Here is a 20,632-nt window from a genome sequence, read left to right as displayed (position 1 = left end):
TCCATCACCATGAGCTCGGCAGCTTCCCAACACTTAAGATTTTTCTGATGAGATCAGTTATATTAACCAAAAAATTTCAAACACTGCATAACAACATGTAGAAATTCTAAAGAACAGCCCAATTCAACAAACCAATTATTTTATAAATGACCAATGCATGTCATTAAATCACGGGAAAGTAGATCCATTCAAACTACGAGACAGATCAAATGGATTTTAATGTGACAGAACAGTACAAAGTTTAACAGTCTCAGATTCCACACTGCAGCTAACCTTCAAGAACTACCAGTTCTGAAGTTATGGTAATGGATCAAAGAGGAGTATCCACAATTATCTGAAGCTACTGAAACACTCTTCCAAATGTGTGTGTGAGGCCAGATCTCTTCACATACTTCAAACAAAGTGCCACATTACAGAGGAGAATGCAGAAGCAGGTATGAGAATCCAGCCAATTTACAAAACGAAAGCCAGTGTTCTTTAGTTTTGGAAAATAAATTTTTTTATAAAACAATGCTCTTTATGTTAACAGGTAATGGTTTTCTTTTTCTTAATACAATAAGTATCAAAAGATACAACCCACAAAAGCAAAAGTTCTTTGGGAGCTTCAACCTATAAGAACATAAATGGGTCTTGGGACCAAAATATTTGAGGACAGTGGGAGTAAGAAATTCCTATTAGTAAACACTGAATAAGTTTTCTTTTGCTAACTCACACATTATTTGTATTTCAAGGGCCACTAAATTTCCAGAGAAAGATTTTTTAAAAAGTGGTATAAAAAATGTATTGGGAGTGGAAAAGGGTTTAATTAGTATTGTCCTATATAGTTTGGTTAATTCTACCCTGGAATTATAATTCAACTATACAGTTCTGTACGAAACATTTCACAATATTCTAACTATATAAAATGTTTAAAATAACATTCAAAACTGGACTCTTAGTTTTAAAAATCATACCAAGTAGGAATATGTCACACTGTTTTTGTCAATTCTTTATTTAGGTAACAAGTTGGTTATGTTCACTGCATTGTATGAAACATCACAATATCATACTGGAAAGGTACTATCAGTACAGGATTGGATCAGAGTGGACAGTCGAACAAGAACCCACTTTGCATTCTTCATTCCCTATCTCTTAACCCCCAAACCCAGTAAAGGGACAAATAGCTTTGAACATCATCATGTAAAGCACTTTAACTTACAAGGCTAAAATCTAAAGAATAAATAAAATAAATTGTGGCAATAATTCCTTTTAGGCCAAAATCAGGTGCACAATAAATCAAATGATCAAGGAAGCTGTCTGTGTTCAAATGTGTAGCTCTCCAGAAACAGCTTCAGGGAAATGTTACAGAAAATACCATGAATTCCATTTCACACAGGACCAGATGATGACTCATTTTAACTATACACAAGGGCAATTACATCCTGCTGAAACACAATTTAAACATACAGGAAAATGTTTACAAAGCATCCACAACATGTAAACCATGTACAAACGGATACATTCATTGCTTCTCCTACCCCAATAGCTTTCAGATAAATAGTTTACTCTTCATGTTCAGCATTAACTGGATACATGCAAAACTCAAAAAAAAATCAAGGTTATTGTAAAAATAGAATTAAACTAATAATCTTCAAGTACCTTATGTGACAGCCACTCTGTACCGTGCCCAATGTTATAAAATGAAAGGTTACTGAACCCATGAAAATATCTCTGTAATATTTCCTTAGATCTAAAATAGATAATTTTAAATGTATTTATAGTCATTTCCATGTGATATTCTGAGCTTTTAAAATAACGTAAACAATTAAAAATTATACCAAATTACACAAAACTTGTTGTATCTTAAAAGCTGAAAAATTAAAACTATAGAAACCCACATGTAAAACAAAAATCACAATTTACATTATAAAGGCAAACCTCATCATTTAAAAAATTTGCAGCAGTGAGATGTCAAAGCAAATTATAAATAGCCATAAATTAATCCATTTGGTTTCAAAGATTTTCTAGTGAATGTTGAAGGATGTAGGAGATACATGCATAAAATTTGTAAGGGTTTATAATATTATTGCCAAATACACTTATCTTGAAGCAGGCAACATTACAATTTGGACATTATTGAAGAACCCAGTTTGGTAATACAGGTAAATTGGAAAAAATTAAATAACAATTAATAATAAATATATACCCTATAGTAGACTGCTCAAATAAAATTTCAAGCCACAGAGCTGCAAAAGGTTTTCAACTTGGTGAATTGAAAAAAAGAACATCTCATACAATTCGTTACTCTTACATGCTTATATGTTGTGTGTCTTGTTTAAAAAAAAACCATAATGTATCTTCAGAGTACAGCTAACTATATTCCCATGCACCTCAGGCACAATTGCTATTTGTGGTGAAATAACTCCATTGGTATCTAGGGCCAAAAGTTCAATACAGATGTAATCAGTATGCCTGAGGCTGGCAAAAATACTGTAGTACAGGCAATGCTACAAGTGGCAATTATCAGAAAACACAAATATGAACAAATGATGGGAAATGCTAACGATTTTCTGCTCATATCACAAAACGTTGGGAATCCACAAGAATATTTTTCCCTTGTATTGAAGAAAATGTGATTAAAAGTTTTTCCCCCAATTTTCAGAATCAAAAGCATTTTAGAAGTTTATAAGGCTACCATGGGTCTTCTAGATCTCCAGCACCCTACAGGAAGAGAAAAGGAAGAATATTATTATTATTTACCTACACCACTTCCAGGTTGGATTGAATTTCAAAAAAAAAAAAAAAAACAAAATTAGATGAACAAATTACCTTCCTTTCTTTGTCTGAAAAGGTACTTTTACCGAGAGGTGTGTGTATTGTACATTGTGTGTATACACATAGGTCTATCTAACATAGATAGATAACTGGTTGTTTTTTTCCTCCCCTCTCCACCAAATGCCTTCCTTTTAAACCATTTAAAAATATTCAGCATCGGAAAATAGGTCAAAATATCAGCTACCTCCGATGATTCCAAAGTTTCAACTTATGATACCTTAATCAACTTTAGACACATGATAAATATAAACATGAAGAAAAGTTAATGATCTACATTCATAAAATAATTGTTTTAAGAAATAGTTCCCCACATGACTAACATTTATCTGTATTTAAAAAATCAATTTTAACAAAAATAAAACTCATATATCTGCCACTATTTAAAATACCCCGTAATTCTTGCAATTATTAATATCTGATGAACACTTATAGCAAAGTTGACAGTCTTGCGATCTTTAAAATGCTCATCATGGCAAATTTCTGACATGTCTATGTGTGTTCATTCTGCCCAAAGATCAATATTTTGTACCACAAAAAGGAGATAAGAAACAGACTAGATTTTCTTTAAGCAAGACTTCTCAAAATTTTTTCCCTTTTAATGAAAAAAAGCCAAGCCAGAAATTTTCTAAATTTTATATAAATACAAATGAATTTCTAATGGGTATTTTTCCAATATACCAAACCTATTTTAAAAATTTTTTTAAAATAAGTACAACATGCATAGATTATTCCATATCACATGCTTTATTTGGACTTAAACACTTATAATTTCATTCTGAACACTTGATTTGACATACATTTTGATGTATGTAGTTAGGCTATACAGAATATACAAACCAATGCTATATGTGTAATACACAGGTTTTTCAAAATACACATTATTTTTCATAAATACAGAGAAAGGAAAAATAACCACACATCCAATAGCTCAGAACTTCTAAAAAGAAAACTACAGAGGTGTAAAATATAAACAAATCAAGAAACACACAAATTATCATCCTTGGAAAAAAAAAATTACAGGCCAGCACCTGCCATTCTTTGAAGAACTAAAATTACTGAAGAAAACACAAATTACAAAGCTAACTATGAGTATACTAGTATGTAAAATAATGTGAGGCAGTAAAAGTCTACATTAACAAGTTTTTCCACAACATATTATAATCTTGCTAATCAGTAATCTTTAATCCTATCTAGTATGAATTTACTGGCTTTAATAACTGGTAGCCTCATTTCTGGCATACAATATGAAATGACATATAATTTTATTAAATTCAAAGAACTATAAATAGCCCATTTTAACCTATCGGATAAAGGTGTATGCAAAGGCCTTCTTAAAAAACAAGGCTATAGGAATATAATAAAACTAGATTACCAAGATTCAAATAACAAAATGGTTATATAAATGCATACATTATACTTCCTAAGGAAAAACCGTCAAATCAAAGAACACAAAAATATTACCACAAAGTCAAGTCATACTTTTTCACCACCCATGTTTGTCCCTGCATCTTCATTACAGCTGTCTAAGGCAGCAAGATCACTTTTTGATTCAGTATGGCTTTCCTGCATTGTCACTGGGCTTCCAGCATCACTGTTCGAAGAAGTAGCTGTAGCAGCTGGTTCAGCAGGGCTTTCTTCTCCCTCTACTTTAGCTAGCCTGTAACTAGTCAGCATCTCCTCCAGAAGTTGTCGGTAGTTTCCCCTATGATTAATTCTCATTTGCCTGAGAGCTTCCACCAATTTTCCCTGTGATCCACTCTCCTCTGCATCATCGGAGGCCTTTTTTTAAGATTCAAGACCCCAGTGTCAGTAGACAAACTAGGATATCACATGTATTTCATAACATATCAAGCAAAACACTCATTTTTCTACCATGAGTAATATAGTGTAAGCACGAGAACATTTCATTAAATAAGTATCGTGTCAAATAAAAATTTACAATAGAAATATCTCAAGTTACTTTTTAGAAAATTATCATTAACTAGTTTATGTCTTATTTCACATTGTAATCTCAAGTTTAACTTGAAGTTTAACTCTGCTATTAGAAGTCAACAGCAACACAAGCATTTCCTGAAAGTGACTTACTTAAAAACACAATAATTGGCTATGATTTAGTGTAAAAGGAAATTAGTGGGTAAAGCAATAGGAAAGGACAGAAAAGCAGGCCATTAGAACATTAGTTTCTTCATCATTTCTGCTAAATGACAGGTAGGAAAGGATACACAAAATGTTAAACTATATAAAATGAAATTGGATTTTTTGGAAATATTAAAAGTGTTCATGGATAAAAATTTTATTTCCATTTTTGCCTTTAAAGAGTTTAATAAAACATCTGTAAAAATAGATAAATTAAACATTATAAAAAGGTATGAATAGCAAACTCTTCATATTCTTTTATACTTTATTAAATTTTGGGAAACCTACAGCTTTCTACAATAGTAGCTACTTAATCTTGTTAGCAGAACAAGCTCTAACATCCAAGCTGATCACAGTTAAGCTGAAAGAGTAAATGCCAGACAATCTTACATTATGTGCCTCCTAATGTGATGAATTAGGAATTACAGGTCATGTCATGTGTTCTTGCCAAAAATGTTTAAAATAAATCTAAGAAAACTAATTCCTAGTTTACAAGAAACAGGGAAGAGAGGATCAAGCTAAAGGACACCACAAGGAAATAATCATATTATCCTGAATGTAGGACATCTTATGAAAAGCTGGTTCAGATTCTCAGTTAGTGTCAAGGGGGAAGGGGGGGGAAAGTATGGGCTTGATTAAAAACTTGCTTAATATGCTTGAATGATAACAACCTGATTAGACTATGGTTCAAAATAATAATTATAATCGTCATTCTAGGGACAACTGGAAACATCTGGACTTGATATATTTTCTTAGGTAAAAGATTATGCATATGTAGAAAAATGTCCTCATTCTTGCCCTTTTTTAAAAGATTTTAAAAATTGATTTTGGAGAGAAAGGAAGGGGAGGAGAGAGAAACATCGATGTGAACAAAACATCAATAGGCTGCTTTCTGCATGCCCCCTACCAGGCACAGGGATCGAGCCGGCAACCCCGGTGTGTTCCCTGACTGGGAATCGAACTGGCAACCTTTCTGTGCATGGACGACACCCAACCAACCAAGCCACACTGGCCAGGGCAAATGTCCTCATTCTTGAGAGACATGACAAAACAGAGGTAACACACTATGATGTCTGCAATTTGCTGTCAAAGTTCAGTCAAAACAAAACAAAACAAAACACAACAAAACACAAAACAAAACAAAACAAAACAAAACAGTAGCCCTGGCCAGGTTGGAGCATCATTGCATACCCTGAAAAATGGTGGGTTTGATTCCTGGTCAGGGCACATACCTAGGTTGTAGGTTCAATCCCCAGTCTGGTGCATACAGGAGGCAACCAAACAATGTTTCTCTCTCACGTTGATGTCTCTCTCTCTCTCTCAAATCAATAAACGTATCCTCAGTGTGGATTTTTAAAAAAAATGAAAAAGTAGTGTATATACACGTACACATATAAAGAGATTAAGCAAATATGGTAAAATGATAAGTGTTAACTCTAGGTAGAAAGTGTTCACTATGCTCATTTCACTTTTTTCCATAGGTTTGGGAGTTTTCATCATAAAATGTTGGGAAAATAAAATACAAAAATGGTTACTAATATAGATGATCTGGTACAAATTCTTAAACATCTTCGGAGGCTGTTACTCTAATTCTATGACAAAAATATACTACTATAACCACACAATAAAGGACAATGTTTATTAGAAAAATGAGAGTACCTTTAAAAAGTGGCAAAAAGAGATAACTGTGTATAGAATATGTTTTATGTATATGTATATGATTGTGTATCTGTTTAGTTTAGGATATCATATACAAACTGCCAGGGTGGAAAAGAAATACAGCAATACACAGAGCTGGGCAAAAGTAGGTTTGCAGTTGCTCATATGGAAAAAGACATGCAGGCCATGATTGTTACAATAGCTTTATTAACTCAAAAGGCTGTAACAATGGCACAGTGCACTTAAGTACAACCTCTTAAGTGCTCAATTTGCTGGCCTTCATTATTTAAACAACCTTGTAGTCTTTGAAAATCAGTAAACAAACCTGAATTCAGTGATCTGCTTGAAGTAGCCCCACCACCTCCTGGGGTGGTTGAATTCAAACCTACTTTTGCCCACCCCTGTATAAATTATGATAATGGTAATGAAGTTATTTATACAAGTGCTTTTCTTTAAATTCTCCAATTTTCTACATCAAGCATATTAACTGTCAAAAGAACTATTTTTTATTTGTGTGATTTATTGTGTGGAGAGGATATAATAAAATGTGCTGTTAATACTTTTTGTATTTACCTTTTCTTCTGTACTAAATAAACATGTTTCCCTACATAAAGTTTCTCATTTGAATCTATTCAGAAAAGGTTAAGATGGAACAATGATAAGTGCTTGCTAATCATAAACCTTATTAGTCTTTAATCAAATCTGCCAAAAGGCAATTTTCTACTTAGTAGTATATCACAAAGAACTTCTAATGAAGGGCATAACCCCCACCCCAATCTCCTAAAGAAAACCTCAAAGCAAAAACTCCCTTTTTATTTAAAAACTTCTAGGACAATGAAACAAAATCTGCTTCAACTGGGCAGCTGACTTACACATAGCAAAAGTGATTATCAACCCTGGTTTTCACATTAGAATCACCTGTGGAGCTTTTAAAATTATATAGATACCAAAGTTCCACCCCATGATATCCATAATCAGTGGGTTGGGGTGATTTTTTTAAAAAAGCCTGACAGGTGATTCTGATATACAGCCAAGGTTGAGGAACACAGACTAAACACTACTTACGAACTTATTGATAAGTTTGGATCAAAGGTTGTAATATTGGTTGTGTTTCAGTCAATTTTGGTGGGTTCAATAGATAAGCACCTCTCACTCTCCATCTACACCTTTATTACAGTAATCATATATATTTCTGTGAATTGCTGCAGTAGTAGTAGTTGGGGAAGAGAAGTTGCTTTTAAAGAACGACATTAAAACCAAACCTGTAAATTAAGTAGGGATGGATTTATAATGGCTGGCATCATTTAACCACTGAATTGAAAGAACTTGAGCTACTGACCACATTTAAGTCATTTTATCTTACAGCAAATTACATTTCTCTATTGTATTGGATAGATGAGGGATGGGTTAAACTCTTTCCCCAGCCATTTCATTTGGATCTTCAAAATACTGTTACATAACCCTTTCATGGAGTTTCATTAATATCAGAAAAAGAATCTATTTATTATTTTTTAAATCCTCGCCCGAGGATGTTTTTCATTGATTCTAGAGAAAGAGAGGAAGGGAGAGGGACAGGGAAAGGGAGAGAGAGAAAGAAACATTGATGTGAGAGAGAAACATCGACTGGTTGCCTCCCGTGCGCACCCCGACAGGGGAACTGAACTTGAAACCTGAGTATATGCCCTGACAGGGAATCAAACCCGTGACCCTTTGGTGCACTGGATGACGCTCTAACCAACTGAGCCACAGGGACCAGGACAGGAACCTATTCTTTACCTGCACTTTCTTTACCTGAATTCATACATATATAGCACATCCTGTATTCACATACACCTATTATAGCAATTAATTCACCTTGCAATTGTTCACAAGTCTCTCCATTACACTGTAAACTCACTGAATTAAAGATCATTTCATATTACTTTCTGCATTGTCACTACCACCCAGGGAAGGAAAATTAATGTTTGTGCTAAGAATTGTACGCAGATAATCTCATTTAATCCTCACAGGTACCCTAAGTAATAAGCACTGCAACCCTAACAGAAGAAACTAAGGCTCAGGCAGATTTAAGCTATTTATTAGAGTGATAATATTAGTAAGCAACAGAGTCAGATTTGTGTACAGGTGCAATTAACATCAATGTCCCTCTGAATGTTTGTTGAATACATTATGGTAACAGTTTTTGCATAGTAAGTGCCCCACATAAACACTAAATAAATATTGGTTAAAATTACTGTAAAACTAGATCATAAATCATTTCATTTTCAAGTCTATAATGTATTAGAAAGATTAACAAAATGACAGAACCAAAAAAATCATTAAATGGAATGGTTAAAATTATTTTCCAAAATAAATTTAAGGCAATTAGGGAGATAGAAATTTAGAACTTTTCTCTCAGTTTTTGTTTGTAAGGTGCTAGTATTAATTGCAGCATTAAAAAAAAAAAAAATGCAGTTGCCATAACCAAAATTCTTCAAATGATTAGCTAAAAGTAAGGAATACTAGTATATTTATTATGGAGGTTTTTTTGTGGAGTCCTATGCCCTGCTTGTCAGCTAAAAATAATTTTTAGAACTAAAGATTCTCAAATATGATTTCGTGAGATACAATTAACAATGACTAATGAAGAATCTGATAAATTAGATGTTACTTACAAGGATCATGTAAGATTTAATTAATTTGAAATAATTTTTTTTAATTTGAAATAATTTTTTTTAATTTGAAATAATTTTAGAGAGTCACTTAAATGGTCAAGATGACACAGCTAAGAAATTATATGTCAAATCATACCTTAAAAAATAGTGAATATAGTTAATTTTCAAATACAGTTGGTCTTCTCCATAAAAATGCTTTCATCAGTGAAAAAGTAACAAGAAACAATTTATAAAAAACTAGCATTCACGCCCTGGCCAGTGCGGCTCGATTGGTTGGAGCGTCATCCATACATCAAAAAGTGGCAGGTCATTTGGGAGGCAACTGATAGATGTTTCTCTCTCTATGGAGATTCTTTGGGGCTTTTGTCCTCCCATTCCTTCCATTTTCACAAATCCAAATGCCTCGGCAGCATGAAAGGTATAAAGAGAACAGTTTTGGGAGTTATCCTTAGATTCAAATCTGGCTGCATGATTTATTTAGCTTTGCAACCTGGGCAAGCTACTTTATCTCATGGATTCTTAGTCTTATCTATATAAGAAAGGTGTTGAGGAGATTACCTATGATTTTATATGTATGTATGTATATGGCCTGGTAAAATATGAGTTGGGTAAATACAAGTTCCCACTTTACCCTCAGAAAATCATCAACTTATATATAGCTATTCCATCAGTGGTACACTAATTCAAAAGCTCTACAAGTCTTCCTTGAGGGAAGAACTTAACATTTTTTGCATGAAAATATATAGCTTTGAAAGTATACTTTCATACCAATTAGCAACCTCAAATTATTTTTTAAAATATATGACTTAAGGGTAGTTTTACCAAACAACTACTAGAAATGAGTAAATAAAAATATTTATTTAACAAGTATTTATTGAGCTCTCACCATTTGCCAGGCACTGCTGTAGGTGCTGGAACTATAGTCATAAATAAATCAGATGAAGTATCAGATCTCACAGAATTTATATTCTAGTTATAAAACACAAACTAGTATTTTAGAAGAAGAAGGGCGATCTCAGACCTCTGCCTAATACAAGAACAACTTATAGCCAAAATGTAGTTTTAACTTTTTCTGGTCCTGTAGGCAATTGTTTTTTCGGGGTCACAGAATCCTCTGAGGAACTGATGAAAACCACAGACATTACCATCATTAAAGAATACGGATGTACTCAAATAAATATATTTGCAAAAACTTTTGGGGGAATCAAGAACTCCTTGATTAAGAATTCCTCCTAGACTCTCTTCTATAGATTATGATTTTTACAGTCGGGAAAATAAAAATATTGCTTGCATTCCAAAAAGTTGAACTAAGAAACAAATTTAGCAAACAACTTAGTAAGATTACCCTCCACAGTGAACTTTCTGAATGCATTTTCATTTTTTACTTTCATTAGCCCTCGCCCAAGGACATTTTTTCCACTGCTTTTCAGAGAGTGGAAGGTAGGAAGGGATGGGGGGGTGGGGGAGAGAAACATCGATTGGCCGCCTCCCGCACACACGCTGACCAAGGCCAGGGACCAAGCCTGCAGCCCAGGTACAGGCCCTTGACCAGTAATTGAGCCCGCAATCCTTTGGTGCATGGGCTGATGTTCTGACCTCTGAGTTTCACCAGCCAGGGCTGAATATATTTTAATGACTTAATTTCTTACTTATATTCAACTCAGCTTTTGGAAATATTTATTTCTTAAATACCAAAAGGTTTTTTTGAATATAAGAAAAATGAACGAACCCTGTATTTCTAATGGTACTCCGTATAGGCATTTACAGCAGAACAATTCTCTCTCTGATATAAAGTAGGAATTTTAGGAATCTAAATAAATCTGATTCACTCTGACTAGCATTCTTTTTTTCAAGTTATTTTTGTTATTTAAAAAAGCTTAATTTTTATAATACCTCCCAACTGATATCCCCTTTGACTTTCTACCACGCTTTAGTCTTTCCTATTCTGCAAGTTAACTACTGGTTCCTGACAGTAGTTAGGATTTTTCTGGTCCCGTAGGCAAAAACAATTGCCTACAGGACCAGAAAAATCGCTGCTTTAACCTAATACAGCACATACTTTCTGGTAACATCTTCCACATGGCACAGATCTAAGTACGTTTATGGAGCATATCTTGTGCCTAATTCACTGCTATCGCAGGTCAAGAGCTAAAAATTTAATTAAACATCTATAATTCCTTCGTTTTTTGTTTCTTTTTTATTTTTTAGTATATTCCTGCTACTTGCGATTATGATTCAACATTTTTGTAAGGTCATGATTACTCTGAAAGAAAAAGTAGTGTTTTCCAAAATAAGATTCTGGGCTAGAAGTTAATTTTTATAGTAAAGAGGGAATTTTCTAATCCATAGATCTATCTACTAATAATGAAATTATACTTATCTGAGTTCTGCAATTATTTCACAACTACTTAACAGCATCTCTTTAACCCAGAGATTTCCAACCAGTGTGCCGCAGAATTTTTAAAACATGCAACACCTGACTATTTAGTCAGGGGCACTGACCTCTTTTCCCTTAGATTGTCAAATAAAAAAATGACAACAGCCAACACAACCATAGCATCCAGCGTGAATGAATCAAAATCATACTTTTTGTCTGTCAGATAGGCTGCAGAATTTTAGTGATTAGTTTATGTATGCTATGAGATGAAAAAGGCTGAAAGTTGCTGCTTCAACCGAATACTGCACATGTTTCTAAGAGATTAAAATACTAGATATTCATTTGAGCCTATGATTCTTATGTTCCAAACTTATGATGGCTCCTCAATCTAAAATATAAAGTTCAAAAGTCCTTTCCAAGTCTCTTCAAAATACTTCTGATATCCTAAATTCTTCTTCTTATTTTTTTACTACAGCAGTTCTCTATTCCCCTCAATAATCATGTCATTTCTTTCAAACACAGTTTATACTCTGTCCTTGGCTCCCCATCCACTTCAACTATCCTCCTCTTCATTTCATTTCTGCCATTCAAATCCTTCTTTATTTAACCCTATCTTTTCTCTGAAAATACGATTTTCCCAGCCATCATTCTACAATTCACATTGCAATCACATTCTAGATTTTGTCACTTCTTTTTCTTTACTAAACGATGTGAAACATTTTTATTATTTAACTTGTGTGTTTATATCTATATTGCAAGCTACATTTAGAGTAAGGATGGGATCATGCCTTATGTTTTGTAGTCTCCTCAGTACATGGTAAACTTGTCGGAGTTTGCTGATATTAATAGAAAACTTATATCTAAAGGTAACTATACAGCTCCTTAATTTATATAGTCATATAATAATCATACTTAGGGTAAGTTTTATATTCTGAGCACATCCCCTCAGCCTTCATGGTTATATTATCTATTTATACTCACTGTCTATAAGTATTTTCTACTTTTTAAAAAGTTAAAAAGTCATCCTCAGTATATGTTAAACAGAAACTTAGGGTTCTAACAGTTAAAAAATCTTGTGTGGAGAAAAAGCAGCCAACTTTCTGAGGGACCAAGAAATTCAGCAAGGTATAATGAAATAATTTTTTTAAAAAATATATCTTTATTGATTTCATAGAGAGGAAAGGAAAGGGAGAGAGAGAGAGAAACATCAATGATGAGAGTCATTGATTGGCTGCCTCCTGCACGCCCCCGACTGGGGATCGAGCCCGCAACTTGGGCATGTGCCCTGACCGGGAATCGAACCCCAATCGCCTGGATCCTGGGTCGACGCTCAACCACTGAGCCATGCCCGGCCAGGCTGAAATAATTTTTTTAAGATTACACATTGGGGTTGCATTTCAAATACATGAGGAAACAAGAGTACTTATATGAACTAGTAAATGGGCTGTTAACTAAATTTTGAGGGTTCACTTCTTCTAACCATGGTGGTGGGTGCTATGCGGAATCTATAATCTAGCTGAAGAGGTTAAGACTCTTCCCTCCACCTCCCAATTACCACCATTTTTTTAGTTATGTCAACAGCCTATCCTCAACTGTCTGATTTAGAATTCTCTAAATATATCACATGACATATCTTTATTTTTATTTTTAAACTAATTTTCACAGCTTTAGACATAATTCTTATTATTTTGAGGTAACTGCCACAAAAAACTCAGAATCACTGCTCTAGACCAAGACATAAATTCTGTTATTATTAATATACAGTTTCACTTATGTTCAACCCACTAAAATGTATTGATTGTAAAATTTTCCTTGACAAGACACTTTTATTGTTAAGAAAATATATGATACTGCTGTGCAATAATGAATCCTGGAAAACATTGCAACTGAAATGATACATAATTTCTACAATGGCTGATGTCCCTCTCTCAAGACCTGCCAAGAGGAGCTGGAGACTTGGAGGGTAAGTCTGTTTCTTCTCAACAAGTTTCATGACTAAGTTTGGTTCTCCTAAATCTTTGAAGCAGACATGTTAAAAATTAAGTTATTCATTTTTATATGTCCGGAAACTAAAAAATCCTGTTAGAAAACACTTACTTGAATTACTGACTTTGAAATTTAGGGCAATTAAAAAAAAAAACAAAAAAACCCCACTAGTCCTAAAGTTAAAAAAAACTACAGAACTACAGAGAAGCAGCTGATAGTTTACCAGTATTACTAAGAAAGGTAAAAGGGATAAAGAGATTTGCTCTGGTGAGGCATAGCAGGGTACAACAAAAATGGTTATCTCACTTCAACACAGAAACCCACAGCACAAAAAGATTAGAAAGGAATGATCCTCAGGAATTCAAATAGGCACACAAGGGGCATTATAAGGTCTGGTCATTAAAATAACATTCATTATCACTAACTTCCAGTGATGGTAGAAGCCTGCTGAAGGAGAAATTGAGACATTTAAAAGCACATTCTTTGCCTCAAAATTAAGATTTGAGGGAGAAGGAGAAGAAAAGGCAGACATACAGGGAGAAAGTGAGTACAGCCCAAACAAAACCCATTAAGTGAAAACAAACCTATCTACAATACAGAACTTTACCTCTACCTCCATTTCAACACATTTCCTTAAACTTTAACTGACTCTTTAAAATGAAAGGAGTAATAATTTATTATAGATTTCATTATGTGAATATACTCATATCTAGTAAAATTTATATTACAAAATTACTTTAAATGTTTAAGAAATAAAATAAAGCTTACCCCGTCACTTTCTCTATGTGGATTCAGTCTACTATAAACAGCTTCAATAACATTGCGCCTAAAAAAAAATAATGCTTTAGTTTTATTAAATTACAATTAAGCTTCTGAGTATTTAAAATAATAAGTCATCTTGACTACGTGACACAAAAATTGGCACACAAAATACTTGCTAAGAACAGTTTCTACATCTCACTCAGAATTTGATCCTGCGCAATACATGTGTTCTCACCCTTAGAGCATGATAAATAATTTCTTTTAAAAATTTCTTTTGCCCGGCTGGGCATGGCTCAGCGGTTGAGCATTGACCCTAGGATACAGGAGATCATGGTTCAATTCCCGGTCAGGGCACATGCCCGGGTTGCAGGCTCGATCCCCAGTTGGAGGCTTGCAGGAGGCAGCCGATCAATGACTCTCTCTCATTATTGATGTTTCTATCTCTCTCTCTCTCTCTATACCTTCCTCTATCTGAAATCAATAAAGATATATTTTTTAAAAAAATAGTTATTTTGGATAAAATTTTAAGAGTTCTTCTCTAGTGTAAGAACCATCAACCCATTTCATCTTTAGATAACTGATGCACTTCTTACCCAAAATTATTTAATTTTTAATTATAAACAAACACAAAATTAGTTCTTTTTATTCTACTTACTTGCCAGCAAGACCTCCCCCAGGAGGCAAATTTGGAATATTTTCTGCAGACAAGATGCGCATGACATGGGCAAGATCAGGCATTCCTTCCTCACCAGACTTCTCCATAATTTCTGTAGATTTTTAAAAAAAGTTCCTAAATTAATGTGATAACTCAGTATTCACATAAAAGTGAAATGAGGTACTATTTGGTAGTACCTATGCTAAAACATAAAAAGCAAACATTACCTGCTATCATACAAAAACAAAAATAGGTAATATAAAAAGTTACTAGTATATATATATATGCTCAATTCCAGCATTATTCATAAAAGCAAACTATGGAACAAATTAAGTGTTCAATAATAAAGGAAAAACTTTAGCATAGCCAGCCACTAGTGAAATGCTTTACAATCACTAAAAATTATACCAGTGAACACAGTACAGCTACATGGAAAAACACTTTTGATCTAATTTTACACAAAAATAATATAAATTATTAATACTATAATTACAGAAAAATCAAAGCAATGAATGAATAAAAATTATAAGAAGAAAAACTAAAAATTGTCTTATAGGTCTTTTGACACCTAAATAGTTATGTCCACAACAATTTATTTAAAATAAAGAAGGAGCCCTGGCGGGTGTGGCTCAGTTGGTTGTGCGTCGTCCCATGCACTGAAAGGCTGCTGATTCAATTCTTGGTCAGGGCACAAGCCCAGGCTGCAGGAGGCAGCTGATTGACGTTTTGCTCTCATATCGATGTTTCTCTCTCTCCCCCTCTCCCTTCCTCTCAGTCTAAAAATCAATAATAAATGAATGAATACATAAATAAAAAATAAAGGAGAATTACAGAACCTGCTAATGCTTAGAATAAAATTAAATATTTATATGTTCCATTTATATTTATAAAAAGCAGATTTTTAAAATATACACTCCATCAAGAAATCTGCCCCACCCAATCTGCAAAAGAATATAGTTTTCCTATGGTAATTACACATTTGAAGATTCTCAGCAATTACTATAGCTAGTATATCCAAAATACGACTCATAATAGGCCAAATTCAACAAGCCTATCACATCATAATCATTATCATTCAAATGTATTTACTAATTTTTTAATAAGTCAAGCCATAAACGTGTTGGGAGAAAATATAGGTCAATATGTAATCTTGAACTGAGGAAAACTTTAAAAATAAAATTGATACAACTTCATAAAATGCAATTTTATATCTTTTAAAAAAGCACATATAGAGCCCTGGCAAGGTAGATTAGTTGGTTAGTGTCGTCCTGATATGTCAAGATGGCAGGTTAGACCCCTGGTCAGGGAAAGTATAAGCAGCAACCAATGAATGTATAAATAAGTGGAACAAATTGATGTTTCTCTCTTTCTCCCCTTCTTCCTTTCTCTAAAATCAATAAATAAAAACTGAAGAAGAAAAAAATTCAGCACATATAAAATCAAAATGTACTATTAATTTGGGGATCCTGTCATTATCTCTAATGCATTCTCAAGTTATCATGGTAACCACTAACTAAATTTTTAAAGATTTTTAAAAATTGACTTTTAGAGAGGAAGGGAGAGAGGGAGAAAAAGAAACATCAATGTGAGAGCAAACCATCAATTGGCTGTCTCTTGCATGCCCCTGACTGGGGATCAAGCCCACAATCTGGGCATGTGCCCTGACTGGGAATGGAACAGGCAACCCTTCAGTGCAAGAGATGATGCCAACCAACTGAGCCACACCAACCAGGGCTAACTGAATTTTTAAAAGAATGTACAATTGCCCTAGCTGGTTTTTCTCAGTGGTTAAAGCATTAGCCCACACACTGAAGGGTCCTAAGTTCGATTCTGGCCAAGGGCACGTAGGCACCAATGTTTCCCTCTCTCCCCCTCCCTCCCTCTTCCACTCTCTGAAAAGCAATGGGAAAAAATCCTTGGGTGAGGATTAAAAAAAAGAATGTACAACTAATAAGCAAATGCAGGAATGAACTAGAAAAAAAATGCTGATTAACCCAAAAGGCAAGAAAGGAGAAAAAAGAAACAGATGGAATATATGAAATAAGATGGCAGATTTAAACACCAATATTTTAGCAATTAAAGATAAAGCTTCTCCCCTTCCTTTTTCCTGAATAATAATGGATTTTTAGCTCAAAAAGTGTTACATAAGGCCAAGCAAGGTAAGTCTTACAGGGGTGGAGGGGACAGTGGTGACAGCAGCAGGTCCAACATGGGCTATCCAAGCCTGAGCACAATAGGCAAAGCTTTAGCACTGCTGAGGGTGCAACCAGGAATGAGGTTCAAAGCCAATGTGGAGTAAGGAAGGCATCTACACAAGGCTTAGCTGTGACCGATTTATTTGATTCATGGTAGGAGTCAGGTTTTTCACTGTAGAAGGGAGTTACAAGTATGAAAAGAGAAAACTAGAATGAACTCTGTAGTATTGTATAGGAGCTGGAGTTATTGGTGGGATAGACAGACAGATGAGGGATGGAGGGAAGGGGGGAAGGAAAGAAGGAAGGGAAAAAGGAAGTTAAGAGAAATATAGACATAAGTATGAGTGTGTAGCTCTATTCTTTGACAGGGTATAGGAACAGAAACACCTCAATTGCACAGTTAATGCACAAATCCCAATTCCTAAAGAAAAAGAAAATTTAAAAAAAAAGAGGTCATTGGAAAAGTGGCTCATTTAAGGGTTGGTGCAAGGAAATACAAGATAAGCCTGGAATATGCCAGAATGTAAGAAGCTGCTCAAAGAATTACAGAGACAGGCCAAAAAGAGTTTGAAGAAGCTATTACTACTGGCCAAATCTAGGACAATACAAGCATCAAAATAACAATAGTAACAGATTATAATACAATGAATAAAACAGAATCTGAGTTCATGCTCATATAAGTTGAAAAAAAAAATCACCATTTGGCTATTACTCTAGTAGCAACTGACTGAGGCAAGAATCACCAATGGACACTAAAAACATACATGAAAATTTGAGGAGAAACAGGTAATTAACATAACCTGAAGTATCTCCCTATTAAATACTTATTAATAAGCATAACATATTTATGAATTAACTTTTCAATGGAGGAACCTGAAAGACAACATCTCAAGCAAGTGATGAAAGTTAAGATTACCACATCATGATGCATGAAGAACCTAGCATCACTTCTATAGTATTTCTGTCTAAATATAACCTAAATTTTATCAAGAGGAAACACCAGCCGACCCAAACTGAAGGACATTCCACAAAGTAACTAACCTGTACAAACACAATGCAACTTTTTCACACAAAGGGAGGCTAAAGAGGCACAACAGAAAAATCAGCCATGCTCTGGACTAGATCTAATAAAAAGTATCACTGGGACAACTAGGGGAATTTTTTTTTTTTTTAAATCCTCATCCGAGTATATTTTTTTCCATTGCTTTTTAGAGGGAGTGGAAGGGAGAAACATCAGTGTGAAACAGACACATTAATTGGTTGCCTCCCATGCATGCCCTGACCAAGGCCAGGGATCAAGCCTACAACTGAGGTATGTGCCCTTGGGTGGAATCGAACCCAGGACCCTCAGTCCACCGGCTGATGCTCTAACCACTGAGACAAACTGGCTGGGGCCAACTAGGGAAATTTTAATGGGAATCTATGGATTGGATGGTAATATAGTATCAATGTTAACTTCCTAATTGTGATGGATGTACTAGAGTTATGTACAGACTGTCCTTTTTTGTATTATGGGGTAGAGGGATAATAACATATCTGCAATTACTCTCAATTGGTTCAGAAAATAATCTTTCAGAAAATGAAACCAATTAGGGGAGAGAGGGAGAGGTAGAGAGAGAATGAGAGTGTATGTGATAGAAAGTAGAGAGATGAGTAAAATGAGGTATAATGTAAACAAATGGGTAATCTAGGTAAAAGGTACTACATGTACATGGGAGCTCTCTATAATATTTTTGCAACTTTTCTGTAAGATCAAAATTACTGCAAAATAAAAAGTTAAAAAATAAAATCAATCATCTTTCACAACATCTGTTAATTCTTTCAGTATGATGAAAACATAGTAATGAATTCCTATAATTAACTTGGGAAGAATTAGTGTTGGTGGAATTATAGCACGTGGTGTTCATAACCTGAGGCAAATTTTACTGGATTCTTCACTTACTATCAAAAAATGTAATCAGGGAAAGAAAAATAAAAGTAAACTTTAACAGACTGTTTTTCAAATTATGTTTCTCTTTGGTGGTAGGAAGACATATTTGTTTGCTGTATGCCAATAAATCCCCACACATTGGTCCAAGATGTGATGATAAATCTTAGACAGATGGAAATTAAAAAAACCCCAAAAACTACTACTTGATAAACAAGGAAGAATACTTTTCCTTTCCTTCTGAATTAAAAACAAGCAAAAAAGCATCTTTCTTACCTTCAATCCGTGATTCCAAGTACTTATCCAACTCTGAATCTTTTCTCACTGCTTCATCTGAGACCTTGGGGGCATTTGAAAAGCAAACTAGTACAATACTCATGTTATCGCGACTTCCCTGTATATTAAAGAAAGAACAAGAAACAATTATATTTTTATAGTCTACCAATTTTCTATTTACTTCAAAACAGTTAATTAAGCAATTAGTTTATTTAATCATCCAGAATGTACACATTCATTTTTAGTCCAAAGAACTCTTTGAAATCCTTGTATTTTTTCTATTCACCACTCTAAAAAAACTAAGTCAATGGAGACAGTAGGCTATTTTAGTTTGATAGCAGGGTTTGTCAACCCAAGTGAAAAAAAAAAAAAGGCAAGGCCACACCCATCTAATCTTTTCAGTTATTATGACATGAATCTAGGCAGGCATTGTTTGGTTCAGACTTGCACCTTTTCAGAACCCACATGACACAGCTGAAAATATAGGGAGGCCTTGAAACAAACTTCTGCCACCACGTCCTAAAAATCAATGGAGTCAAGTTTGAAGGCAGGAGACGTCAGGACTTAAGACTTCAAAAAGAGTCAACTCCCTCCATATACTCTTATGCTTTAGTAGGAAGAACCATCCTAAGTATATTACCAGATTCTCAGTATCTGTGGGAATGGGGAGGGAAGATCAGGGTTTCCAGAACAGCACAAACTACTTTCACTCCTTAATGAAACCCATCAAAACGTTCATAATGATTAATATTAGAAATACTGCATTGGCTGTATTAATACACACACACTCACTTACACTATGATTTCAAATAGAAAAAAGTCAATTTTCACAAGAATCAGGCTTTACTATATAAGTTCAGCTCAGGCAAAAATTTTATACCATAGATATTCAAATTCAAGATTCATCTGAATACTAATGATTTTTAAAGCAATTTTATGAATAAGCAGAATATCTCATATTTTTTGAAATCCCAGTTTCTTCTAACCATTTTCTATTTTATCAAACCATTTTCTATTTTAATAACAATAGTATGAGCACTGCTCAGCTATTCCTTAATCTACCCATCTATATATATATATGTATGTATGTATATATAAAATTTCCATTAGATTTTTATATCCTATCCTATCAGTTGGAAAATTAACTGAGTTTCAAGAAGTTTAAATATAGCCTAAGATAGTTAAAGGAAG

At 34.1% G+C, this 20,632-nt stretch overlaps 1 protein-coding gene across 2 annotated transcripts in view; it reads right to left on the bottom strand.

Annotated features, from left to right (window-relative positions):
* Positions 1 to 200: 200 nt before the first annotated feature.
* The window catches only part of PPM1B (protein phosphatase, Mg2+/Mn2+ dependent 1B), a 52,379-nt gene continuing 31,947 nt past the window's right edge, over positions 201 to 20,632 (bottom strand). Inside the window, exons 3-6 of one of the 2 annotated variants that reach the window (XM_016204103.2) lie at positions 19,442 to 19,559; positions 15,044 to 15,155; positions 14,395 to 14,452; positions 201 to 2,700 (exon numbers count right to left, since the gene is read on the bottom strand). In XM_016204103.2, the coding sequence (XP_016059589.1) occupies positions 2,671 to 2,700; positions 14,395 to 14,452; positions 15,044 to 15,155; positions 19,442 to 19,559 (318 nt within the window). In that variant the 3' untranslated portion in view covers positions 201 to 2,670. Of the gene's footprint in view, positions 2,701 to 3,535; positions 4,594 to 14,394; positions 14,453 to 15,043; positions 15,156 to 19,441; positions 19,560 to 20,632 lie in introns of those variants that run through there. The other variant, XM_016204102.2, reaches the window with a different exon arrangement.

Source organism: Miniopterus natalensis, chromosome 13 (assembly GCF_054644295.1).
Source record: "Miniopterus natalensis isolate mMinNat1 chromosome 13, mMinNat1.hap1, whole genome shotgun sequence".
Lineage (NCBI taxonomy): Eukaryota > Metazoa > Chordata > Mammalia > Chiroptera > Miniopteridae > Miniopterus > Miniopterus natalensis.
Note: the sequence above shows the minus strand (reverse complement) of the source record. Positions and strands in the feature narration are given on the sequence as shown.